The sequence below is a fragment of the Vicugna pacos genome, chromosome 13 (genome assembly GCF_048564905.1).
Source record: "Vicugna pacos chromosome 13, VicPac4, whole genome shotgun sequence".
Taxonomy (NCBI): Eukaryota; Metazoa; Chordata; class Mammalia; order Artiodactyla; family Camelidae; genus Vicugna; species Vicugna pacos.
The window spans coordinates 20,287,185-20,300,414 of NC_132999.1; the positions used below are offsets into that span (position 1 = coordinate 20,287,185).

Consider the following 13,230-nt stretch of genomic DNA (forward strand, 5'->3'; position numbering starts at 1 on the left):
TCCCTCCCCTTGTTTGTTAACACACACACACATACACACACACACACACGTGCACTTCGGAGCAGCAGGCCGTCTCTGACAGCACATTTTGCACAAAGTGGCGGCGGCGGCGGCAGCGCACACGTTGTGGCCTCCATCGTGACCCTCAAGAAGGCCAGCGAGCCGGGGACGCTGGAGATGCGAGGCCGCCCGAGCCCCAGGAGGACAGGGCTTTTGTTTGGGTCGTTCAGTGGACAGCCTAGGTTCTCTCAGGCACTCCTGAAAACACAAACTCCCTCCAGGACCGCTGAGATGTGGGGTCAGGATGGACTTGTCTGAACACCGGTTGGGGCGCGTTAGGGGTCCAGCGAGAGATGCGGGGACGAAAGGCATCCCATCGCCCCACAACCCCCAACCTCTCCACGCTTCCTGTCAGCGCTGACAACTGCGACTGGGCGCTGAGGAAGAAGTGCCCAGTCGCACCCCCGGCCCTCAGCGGGGCTCCAGGGTGAATCCTCGCCTGCCTCCCCGGCGCCTGGAGTCGCGCTGGCGAGACCCCCGACGGGGCGCCGGCAGCCCCCCGAGGCGGGCGCGGCGCTTCCTGTGCGCCCAGCCCCGGGCCGGCCGACGGAAGGGTGGTAGAGGCCGGGCGGGCCCGCGAGCCGGCCGATGCGCCTCTTACCTTGGGCAGCGGCCCCGCGCGCCGCCAGCAGCAGCACGGCCAGCAGCGCCAGGAGCGGCGGGCGCGCCCCGCGGCGGCGCGGCCGGTGCATTCCTCTTCTCGCGGCGGCGGCGGCGGCGGCGGCGGCTCCCAGGCCGCGCGCAGAACATCCACGGGCTCTGCCCGGGGTCCCGGCTACCTCGTCCCGGCCGCTCTCCTCGCAGGATACCGCGGGCGTCTGCTAAGTTCTTTGTCCCTCTAACCTGCTCCTTCGCCTCAGCCCGGCCCTTCAGGACCCCGTAAGCGCAGTCCCTCCACAGCCCTCCGGTTGCAGCCTCGCCGCGGCCGGTCGGTTCAGTCCGCGCCGTCGGGGTCGCACTCGCGGAGGACGAGTCTCGCCGGCTCGGGCTCTGAGGAGAGCGCGCCCTGCGCCCGGGGGCTGCCGTCCCGGGGCTCCCTCCGTGGCGGCTGCGGCGGCTCCTCCCGCTCTGCGCGCTCGCTCTCTTGCTCTCAGCCTCCCTCAACTTGTCACTTTTCACCAACTCTCCAGCCCAGCGCCTGCCCCGACCAATGGCAGACGCGGGTCCAGGCCGGCGACCCAGCGCCCTCTGCTGCCGCCTCTGCTGCCGCCTCTCCACACCCGGACTCCCAGAGTCGTTCCTTCCGCGCCGCTCGCAAACCCTCCTCCCCTCCCCCACGACACCTCAAACCTGCAGCGGGACCTGAGCCCTTCGGGCCCTCGCGGCCATTTGACAGAAACGGAAACCGAGGCTCAGGGAAACTTGGCCGGGTTCGCAAACCAGTTTGTGGCTGAATGACTCAGGAGACCCAGATTCTAGGGGTCTCAACCCTGCCACTGTTAGCTGTGTGACCCTGGGTAATAGAAAATTTAGTGATATGTAGTTCCCCTTTTGAATTCCTCTTTGACCCACGTGATTTGTTTTCCCATTTTGTCTCTATTTCTAGTATCATCGCATTGAAATCAGTGTCATCTGTACAGTTTTCTCTTGGAGATTTATTGAGGACTTCGTGGTCAGTTTTTGCCAGTGTCCCCGCCGATCTCTTGAAAGGTGTTTTTCTGTCTTCGGAATGTGGAGATGGGTGACTATCTCCATTTGATATTTATATTTGTCATGTTACTTAGGCCTTCTGTATCTTTGCATTTTTTTTTTTTGTCCAGCTGTTCCACCATGGGCCAAGGGGGTCATTAAAGTCTCCTACTCACAGTATGTTTTTATCCATTTCTCCTGGTTAAGCATTATGAATTTTGTGATCCATAAATACTCATGGCCATTTGGCTTTCCTTGTGGAGAGGGCCTTTGATCATACAGTGGTGAGCACCTGCTGTGTTCCAGGCCCTGCTTTAGGCTATGAGGATGCAAGAGTCATAGAGACACCAGTCTTGTCCTAGAGGAACACCAAGAAGCCCACTTACTGAATATCTCCTGATTGCCTAGTGCTTTGTGTGCATTTGCTCATGAATCTTCCACTAACACTTTTAAAAAATCATTACAAATACTTATACCTCTTTGCACTTTTACAATAGATTATGCTCATAATATGGTTTTAGAAACGAGGTACAAAAAGAGAATATGTGACTTGCCTGCAGTCACACAGACAACAGATGGCCAAGCCAAGACTCAGTCCCTTTACCGTGATGGGGCTAAAAGTTCTTGGCCAGAGCCTGGCGTATAACAAGCTCTCAGTCAGTGGCAGGGGGTGTAATTGCTGCAGCAATAGCCTCTAAGAACCCAGCTTTAGGATTTTACAATGAGCAGTCACCTTGTTGAAGGCAAGGGCTTTGTAGCCCAAAGTACGTCCCAGCAGGTCAGACTCGCAGCCCTCTGCCTTCGGGCAGGTGAATGGCTAACCCATGTAGGACAAACGGTCACTTATTCTTCTCAAGACTTCAGGGCAGGGGCATCCCCAGCTGCCTTGCTAGCTTTCCCCCTCTCTATCACTCTGACCTGAGGTCAGGGAATGATAGACAGAGAGGCCTTGGGTCAACCACTTTATCGCCCAAATAGGTCTGTCCTCCAAGTTTCTCTGCCTGAGACTCATTCAGTCCTGTCTCAATTATCTCCAGGCTCTTGCCTGAGGAACTTCCTGCACAAGGTTCTCTTGTTAGAAAACTGTCTTTGATGGTTGGCCTCAATATACTATGGCCCAGAAGTCAGAGCAATCTCAGGACACTGCACATTGCTGAAAAGTTTTCCATCATCCATAGAATAACTCTCAGCTGAGAGACAAGGACCCTTTCCTGTCCACCCACCCTGCCCCCAAACCCCACCCCATAACTGCTTGGCCCAGGTAGCTTAGGTAACAGATGGCTGCCAGTGCTGAGTATACAGAACTTAATGGCACTTTTATCAGTACTTAAACTTTCCAGGAACTTAATCACAGAATCATAGACGTGAGGAATGTGACAGCTAAAAAGGGCCCTGGAAATTAACTTGTATACCCACCCCCCTAACATTTTATAGAGGAGAAACGTGGGACTCGGGGAGGTGAAACTTCCATGCCCAAGGTCCCACAGCTGGCAAGAGCCAAATCTGGAACCCGCATCAACTAGTCCAGACCTGGGTAAGCACTCCTTCAGTCCTCCTGGATCCCTGGAAGTTCAGCTAGAACATACTAGTTCCCAAAGGATAGGTTAGAAAAGGGCTTTTCCTGTTTAAAAAAAAAAAAAAAGACAAAGGAAATATTTATGCAATCCAGTAAATGCCAGTGCTGAGGAGTGCAGGCTGCCTGGGCTCAAGCTCCAGCTTTTCTGGTCTCTGCTGAGTGACCGTGGACACATATCTTAGTCCCTCTGTGCTTCAGACTCTCATCTTTAAAGTGGTGATGGTAATAATAGTACCTAGTCCATACTGCTGTGAACGTTAAATGAATTAATGCATATAAAGTGCTTCCATGAATGTCTGGCACTTAATAAATGTAGAATATAAGAACATCATCATCATCTTCATTATTATTATTATTTACATATGTGAGCTTACTTAGACCATCAAAATTCCTATGAGGTCAGTGTCGTCTCTATTTTTCACAGGCAGAGAAACTAAAGTAAAATGAGGTTAAGAAACTTGCCCAAAGTCACAAAATTAAAGCAAAAACATAGGGCTCAAGCCTAAGTGAAATCTCTCCCTACATTATACCCAAATAGTGGGATGTGCGAAAAGCGCACAGAAATGTTCCTTCTGCAGACCTCCAACGGCCCCACCCTCTCCCGTAACCAAGCCAGTCCTTGATACAAATGGATCAGATAACCCAGGAGGAGCCACTCTCCTCAGAGAGTCCTGGTTCCAGCTGCGAGGTACCCGCTGAGGCCCCTGCTGCTTAGAGAGGCAGCCATCTACCAGTGGCCTCTCCCACTAGCACACACTCAGGCTCTGTTTATTATCACTGTGGACACTTAGAAGGCACAGGCATGGGCAAGTCGTAATGGGAAGGTGGAAAAGTATTGGGATAGTGACACATCGACGGTGTCAAGCACCAAGGAGCATGTAAAAGAAACTCCCTTACATTTCTGAAAGTTGTTGGAAAAGGAGATTTCATTTGGGGCATTTTCCTGATTTACCCCAAGACACAGCCTTAATTTTTCATCTTGGAGAAACCAAGTAGCATGATGGTTACAAGTGAGAACCCAGGAGCCACCTTACACGGATTCAAATCCTGGCTTTGCTCTCTTAATAGTTGTAAGAGCCTGAATCTCTGTTTTGCAGTTTCCTCACAGTAATACTTACCAACTAATTTTGCTCTGCAGATTTAATTAGTTAATACTTGTAAAGGGTTTAGCACAGTGTCTATCACACAGCAATCAGCCAATTATGATTGTTAGCTATTATTATTAGTGATTAAGAACAAGTGCCCTCACATTAGGTAGACCTGGCCAGATGATGTGAACAAATTATCTGACTTCCTTATGATGCAATATCCTCATCTGAAAAAAAAAAAGAGACATAACAATAGACCCAATCACATAAATTTATTTCAAGTATTAAAATAATATACTATATACCTGAATATAAAAGTCTCAACACAGTGTTTGGCATAGCACCCATTTGATAAATTGTTTATTTTTTTTTCTCTAAAATTCTGCATTATGGGGTGAGAGAGGGACATAAATTTGGTGATCATACAGCCTGGATTTCTGGTGCAATCTTGATTTCATAAATTTTGTTCCATTAGCTTCAAAGATCTATTTGTATAGTGGGTAAAAAAGATGATAGAAAGACAAATTTGCTTCCCTTTTGCACCCAATGTTGTTTTCTTCTTATCCATGTCCATACCTTTGAGACGCTGTGTGTGTGTGTGTGCATGCATGTGTTGTGCGTGTGTGTGTATATGTGTGTGTAACATCTCCTTAATCTAGTATCACCATCAGAAATTCATTAACAAGAAATTCAAGTTCAGTAATGGATTGTTATTAACTAATACCAAGATGTTATAGCCTAAATGAAACTTCTGAAAAGAAAGGACAGGAGAAAAATCTTAGTAATCTTGGGTTTGGTGAAGATTTATGAAAGAAGACACAAAATCCATGAACTCTTAAGAAGATATTAATAAGTTGGACTTCTTCAAAATTAAAAGCAATTGCTTTTTGAAAGACATTGTTGTGAAAATTAAAAGGTAAGCACAGACTAGGGTAAAATTTTGCAAAACATGTCTGACTAGGGGCTTGCATCTGGAATAAACAAAGCACTCTTACAACTCAATGATAAGACGAGAAACAACCTAATTGTTTAAATGGGCAAAATATTGGAACAAAACCCACCAAAGATGATATACAGATGGCAAAGAAACACATGAAAAAATGTTCAGCATCATTAATGATCAAGGAAATGCAATGTAAAACCACACTGGGATAATACTACATACCTAACAGAGTGGCTAAAGTTAAAAAGGGGAACCATATCAATTGTTGGCAAGGATGCGGAGCAACAAGAACTTTCATGTGTTCCTGGTGGGAATGTGAAATAGTACAATCACTTTGGAAAACAGTTTTGCAATGAAGAGATAAACCTACATCTGCCATATGATCCAGCCATTCCACTTCTGGATTTTTACCGAGGACAAATGAAAATCTATGTCCATTCAATGACTTGCACATGAAAATCTATGGCAGCTTTGTTTGTAATTGCCAAAAATTAAAAACAACCCAAATGTCTACCAGTGGGTGAGTAGATAAACTCTGTTGTCCATACAATGAAATACTACTCATCAGTAACAAGGAATAAATTATTAGTACATATAATAACATGGATGAATATAAAAATAATTATGCTAAGTGACAGAAGCTAGATATCTAAAAATAATATATACTACATGATCCAATTTATACGAAATTCTAGAAAATTCAGACCAACCTGTACTGACAAAAAGCAGATTACTGTTTACCTGGGGATGGAGAAATGCAAGGACAGAAGACAAACAGGCATAAGGACACTTTGGGGAATGATGGATATGTTTACTATCTTGATTGTGGGGATGGTTTCACAGGTGTATACATATGTCAAAACTTATTGCATCAGTCTGGATCCAGTTAGGAGATAGAAACCACATCACAGAGAAAGCAGGAGACATTTAATAGGTAGAATTATTAACTATCATAAAAGAGTAACAAGAGGTAAAGAAACCATATATGTACTCCAAAAATGACAAACTTAAAAGAGGTTCAGATCTCACTGGAGAAGGTATGATTTAGCCCACCAGATAGCAGCAAACTTCACTGGCTCAGCCAGACTAAAGCAAGCATTAGGCACCCCTCTTGAGAGCACCCAATGGCATGAGTGTGCAGTAGAAGTCTGGGCGCTGATCCGGACAGGAGGCTTTCCAAACACGTGAGCCTTATGGGGTTCGCAGAGGGAGCTCCAGCTCTGTGTGTATCTCCCTACCCTCTGGAGCCACAGGTAGGCTGTGGGGACTCACAGAAGGAACAGCTGCTCAACGTGTGACCATCTGAGTCACAGGTGCCTGCATGTGAGCTACACTGAAGCTTTGGCTTCCATGTTGAAAGGCTGCGAAAATGATTATCACCAGGCCAAGGATAGAAGGTGGCAGAGAGATGGAGTTCTGGGCTTGTGCAGGGGCAGCTCCCAACCATGTTCTCACCCTCACACCTCTCAGCCCATGCTGAAAACTGCAAGAAGCCTCTTCCTCCTACAATGTCCCTCCAGACCTTGCAACTGAAAAAGCTCACTTTAAAGGAGAAAATACTTAAAGAAATTCCATTATTTATTATATAGCATATATTGAAGAATTGAGAGCAATAAACTGATAACTGACAGGCTCGTCAAATTATACACTTTAAATATATTACATTTAGTGTATATCAGTTATACCTCAACAAACTTTCAAAGTAATACATGTTGACAGCCAAAGAACACCATTTGAGGAAATGTTCTAAACAAGACAGAGATAAAAATTAACTAGGAAAAAAGTAACGAGGAAGGAATAGACTAGATAGAAGAAAATTTACGCACAGACATATTCTGTCATTCACACATTCAGAGATAAGTGGAGATATTGCTTTTATGGAATAAGAACAGCATGTAGGGGATGAGCAGAGGGAGGAAGATGCAGTGAAAAACAAACAACAAATAATCCTGGAAATTAAAAATAATTATTATGTCTAAAATAAAAAGAGAAGCCTTGGAGAAATGCTTTCAAAATTCTGAAGGAAAATTATTTTTTACTTAAAATTCTATACTCAGCTAAACTATCATTTGGAGCCTTGGAGAAATGCTTTCAAAATTCTCATGGGAAATTATTTTTTACTTAAAATTCTATACTCAGCTAAACATGTACTGACATGTGAAGCCTCAAACTTCCACATACCCTGTATTAGTTTCCTATGGCCTCTGTAACAAATTACCACAAACTTGGTAGTTTAAAACAATACCAATATATTCTCTTAGTTTGGTAGGCCAGAAGTCCAAAATCAGTTTTACTGGGCTAAAGTCAAGGTATCATCAGGGCTGTTTCCTTCTGGAGGCTCTAGGGAGGAATATCGTTTTTTCCAGGTTGCAGAGCTGCATCCCTTGGATCATGGGCCCTTCCTCCATCTTCAAAGCCAGCCAAACGGCATCTCCAAATCTCTCTCTGCTTCATCTTCACATCTTCTCTCTTATAAGGACCTTTGTGATTACATAGGACCCACTTGGATAATCCAGGAAAATCTCCTCATCAAGAAATCCTTAACTTAATCACATCTGAAAAGTCTCTTTTGCAATGTAAAGAAACAAATTCACCAGGTTCTGGGGATTAGGACATGAGGATCTTTGGGGAGCCATTACTCAGCCTACCACATACCCTCTCAAAGGAAACTATCAGAGGATATATGGCAACTATTCTGAAAGTAATTTTCCCACCCCACCCCCCAAAAAAACACATGGAATATAGGAAAAAGAGAAGAGAAAGGAATTTCCAGGATGATAATGAAGGCATGTTCCAGGAGAGAAAATGAATAACTAATCAGGGAGAATTAGCCAAGATTGGAACAGGTCTGAAGACTAGGAGAAAAATCACCATCAGATAGAATCTCAAGATGATTTAGGTCTGAGACTCACTTTTGAGGAAAAGTTTTGGTGTAAATTGGTGATGAGCATATAGAAAACTAAACAAACACAAATATAAACTATTATTAACTCCATGGAATACAAAAAAAATGTTGTACAGAAAAGAAAAATAAATATAGTATGTTGCATGGTCTTTAGCTGTAGCTAGAGATGACACAGAGATGTCTGAATCTAACCAAAATTATAATCAATTATGATGAGAGAGTGGGAGGATGGAAGTATATGGTGGTGGTGGTCATGGTTGTGAAAGAGAGCTCATATTTCATAATGGAAAGTTAGTAGATATTAGCTAAAACTGAAATATCAAGATGTAGCTATGTGCTATTTAAGATCATGAAGAAAGAATTGAAAGAACTGAAATCAAGAAGTAGGTGTGGGGAAGGGGGATGGACGATGGGAGGACACCAGAATCACCGAGATGCTCAGTAAGTGGCCCTCCTTTGCAAGATAAGAGCAGATGGTAAAAAATGCTGTTATAAAATGAACTGTTGATAGCAATAGGGATGATAATATCCCAAAATAAAGGCCAGATGTAAGTGCTTAACCAAAGATGCAACATGCACACAATTACTGTGATGAGTAGTGAGGTTGGAGGAGCAGCCAGGGAAGCCTGGCTCACGGAGTTATGGAGATGTTTAATAGAACACAGCATCCCTAGGAGTAAGATATGTTTGGAAGGCAACAAGGACACTGTTCAAAGCATTCAGCCAAAAGAAATCAAGGGTGGTTGATCAGAAGGTGGAGGAGAGCTTCTCCAGTTAAAAAAAAAAAAATCATGGGCCTTTATCAGGTTCCAGGCCAGGAACAGTTTTCTGACCAGAACTCAAATGACTAATGGAGAGACCAGATCCTCAGGAAGAAGGTCCCTACAACAGTACAGCAAGTATATATATATATATATATATAAAACTCTTCCCCAAGTAGGATGCAAGTGGCCCTGCTGCTTGGACCCACACGCTCCAGTAGACCCTATGTTATTGGAGGGTGTCTATAGTGAGAATGTTGTATGGCATTAATAGCAACTTTCAGTAGAAGAATCACAGTATAGACTTCTCAGGTTTTGTGTGACCATGCCATGTGTAGTCAAGTATTACACACTATTCAAAAACCAGCATCCTCTTCCTGATGATTAGGGCCAATTGCTCCTGCCAGGATGATTACTGCTTTACTTGCCCACTGGCCTTTTGGCATGAGGAATCTAAAGGAGCTGGACAGCTGCTTAAAATTCAGCGAGACTCTTACTCTGAGCCTAGTGGAGCAGTTCCTTCCAGAGGGGCAAACTCCAAGGTTATGATGAAGTGAAGCACAAAGTTCCTATTTGCCATATTGAAGAGATACACACAGTTGAATATAAAAATACAGGTTGAAAGCAAAAGCATAAAAAAAGACACACCACACCAACTGTAATTCTAAGAAAACTGGCATGGCTTTACTATTATCAGACAAGACAGTCTTCAAAACAAAGAGTATTGCTAGAGATGAAGAGTGATATTTCATAATGCTAAGAATCAGTTCACCAAGAACACATAAAAATTCTATATTTTTGTGTTTTTATGTAGGTATGTTCCTAAATATGCATGTTCCTAGTAACAGAGCTTAAAAGTATATGGGGAGTAAAAATTGATAACTCTAAAGGTAGAACAGAAAATGAACAATCATAGATGGAGGCTTGAATAATTCTTTCCTACTAACTGATAGGAAAAGACTACAGATAATCAGTAAGAATATAAAAACTTGAACACTATTAACCAACTTGATTTAGTAGATGTTTATGGACCACTGTATCTAAAAAATGAAGAATACATATTCTTTTCAAGCATTTACAGAACATTCAACAAGAAAGACTACATGCCAAGCAGTAAAATGAATCTCAATAAATTTCAAAAACTGAAATCATAGTATATTCTTTGACGACAGTCAAATAAATTAGAAATCAATAATAAAATATATATAGAAAATCCATAGAGAATAGAAAATTAATCAACATTTTAAAATAACAAAGAACAATTCATAAGGAAAATTAGAGACTATGTTAAACTAAATGATAAGGAAAACACAACATATAGCTAAAGCGGCATAAAGAGGAAATTCATAACTTTAAATGTTCATATAAGAAAACAAGCTCTAAAATTATGATCTAAGCTTTCACATTAACAGGGTAGGAAAGAACAAAAGAAGCCCAAAATAAGCAGAAGAAATGAGGATAAGAAAAAATTTAATGAACTAGAATACAAATAATAGAGAAAAATCAATAAAGCCAAAATTTAGTTCTTTGAAAATATTAATACAGTTGATAAATCCCTAGTAATACTGAGTAGTAAAAATAAAAGAAAAAATTCACAAATTGCCAACATCAAGAATGAAATTATAACCATAGGTCTTACAGACAATAAAGGGCTGTTATGAACAACTTCATGCCAACACATTAAACAAAGCAGATGACATAGACCAATTCCTTGAAAAACACAACTTGTATAACTGGTAGAAGACTTAAATAGCTATGTACTTAGGAAAGGAATTTGAATTATTAATTTAAAACCTCTCCACAAAGAAACCCACTAACTCAGAAGACTTTAAAGGTGAATTCTATTAAACACATAAAGACGAAATAGTATCAATATTACACAAATTCTTTTAAAAATAGAGAAGGAGAAAACAACTTCTAGGTCATTTTATAAACTACCATGACCCTAGTACCAAAACCTGATTAAAGATATTTCAACAAAAGAAATATTCAAACCAGTATTTCTCATGAACTAGATACAAAACTCTTTAACAAAATATTGGCGAATTAAATTCAGTAATGTAAAAAGTATATAATATATTGTGACAAGTTGTGTTTATACCAGTAATGCAAGGTTGCTTTGACATTCAAAAACAATGTAATTCACAAATCTAACCAATGTAATTAACAGATTTAAAGATAAAATCATCTAATGAGCTCAACACTTAAGAAAAAGCACAAAAAAAAATCCAATACCCATTTACGATTTTAAAAGAAAGATCTCATAAAACTAGAAATAAAAGAGAGCCTCCTCAGTCTAGGGAAAACATCATGATTAACGATGAAAGATTAAACATGTTTCCCTTAATGCAGGAGACACGGCAAGGGTGAGCACTCTCATCATTCTATTTAGTATCACATTAAAGTACTTGCCAATGACAAAAGGCAAGAAAGGGAAACAAAAGGGATAAACATTGGGGAAAAGAAATAAAATTACCTTTACTGGGGGTAACACGATAGTGGACAAAGAAAATCCCAAAGAGTTTCAATTTTTAAAATCCTACTACTAAATTGGATAAGTTAATTTAGGAAAGTCTCAATATATATGACCATATACAAAAATCCATTGTATGTCTATATATTAGTAATAAACAACTGGAAATAAAATTTAAAAATAAATTCCATTGATAATAGCACCAAAATACATAAAAAACCTATGAATAAACTTAATGCAGGGAATAAAAAGACCTCTGCACTGAAAAACTACAAAATATCATTGAAATTACAGAAGACCTAAATAGATAGAGAACTGTATCATGCTCATGAACTGAAAAACTCAATACTGTAAATATATCATAAAAGAAGAAAAATATATCAGTGGAACAAAATAGAAAGTCCATAAATAGGCTGGCACAAACGTCAACGATTAACGTTTTTATTTACAATGTTGTGTTAGTTTCTGGTATACAACAACTGATTTTTTTTTCTTTTTACAAAGACAGCAATACAACTCAGTGGAAATAAAGAAGGTCTAACAAATGGTGCTGTACCAACTGGAGAAAAAGTGAATCTTGCCTTGTGCCTTGGATCATAAAGAAAAAATAATTTGAGATGAATTAAGGCTTACATGTAAATTAAAACTGTAAATCTTCTAGAATAAAATATACATGAATATCTTTGTAAATAGGAGCTAGGCAAAGATTTCTTAGGACACAGAAAGCAGTAATTGGAAAAAAGAAAATTGATAAATTAGAATTTAAGGAAATTAGAAGCATCAACTCATCAAAAAGCACCTTTAACTGAATCGTCAATAAAGTCACAGAAAAAATGTTCAAAATCATTACTCATCAGTGATATGCAAATTAAAAGCACAGTGAGCTACCATTTAATTTGCATGAGAATGGCTAAAATTAAAAAGATGAAACACCAAATGTTGAGAGAATGTAGAGCCGCTGGGTTTCTCATACACTGCTGGTGAGAGTGAAAAATGTTACAACCAGTGTGGTAAACATTTTTACAGTTTCTTATACAGGTAAATATATACCGACCTTATGATCCAACAATTTCACTCTGAGATACTTACCCAAACGAAATAAAAATCTGTGTACAAAGATATGTACACCAATGTTCACTGCAGCTTTATTCATAATAGCAAAATACTGGAAACAACCAAATGTCCACCAACAGGAGAATGAATAAATAAAATGTAGCATATTTGTTTTACGGACTACGACTCACTAATACAAAGGAACAAACTACTGGTGGATGAAATGACATGGATGAACCTCAAAACTTCTATGCTTGGAGGAAGAAGCCAGACACAAAAGAGTACTTACTCTATGGTTTAATTTTATAATTCAGCTGTAGGAGAGATTATATTAGTGGTTGACTCCAGACAGGGAGCCCACATCTCCCTTTATCTCCCCCGTGGATAGACTGGAGAGGGATGGAAGGGGAATTCTCAGTGGTAGGAATCCTCTATATCATAATTGAGGTGGTATTTATAGTTTTGAAAACTCATCAAACTGTTCATATTAAGATATGTGCATTTTATGGTATATACTTATAATTGAAAAAAATTTGTTTTAACTTACATCAGAAAGCAAATGAGAAAGACACATGGACGAGTAAGCAAATGTCCAGAGCTGAGTCTGTATCACTTTCAGATTTTAACTATTTAAAAAATTTCCCCAGATTGTTAAAGGTATAACTACAGTGATTCTTCCAGAATCTCCAGGTGATTCCAGATCAACTGCTGGGTATCTCACTCTCTTAACCTTCAGAAGGAG

At 40.9% G+C, this 13,230-nt stretch overlaps 1 protein-coding gene and 1 long non-coding RNA gene across 2 annotated transcripts in view; one reads left to right on the top strand and one right to left on the bottom strand.

The window, feature by feature from the left end:
- The window catches only part of ROR1 (receptor tyrosine kinase like orphan receptor 1), a 385,155-nt gene extending 384,026 nt beyond the window's left edge, over positions 1-1,129 (bottom strand). Inside the window, exon 1 of the mRNA XM_072974301.1 lies at positions 662-1,129. Coding sequence (XP_072830402.1) covers positions 662-752 — 91 coding nt within the window. The 5' untranslated portion in view covers positions 753-1,129. The remainder of the gene's footprint in view (positions 1-661) is intronic.
- On the top strand, positions 849-1,869 carry LOC140700610 (uncharacterized). The gene is made up of 2 exons (XR_012079040.1): positions 849-939; positions 1,607-1,869. It is a non-coding gene; the product is annotated as an uncharacterized lncRNA (long non-coding RNA).
- Positions 1,870-13,230: the final 11,361 nt, after the last annotated feature.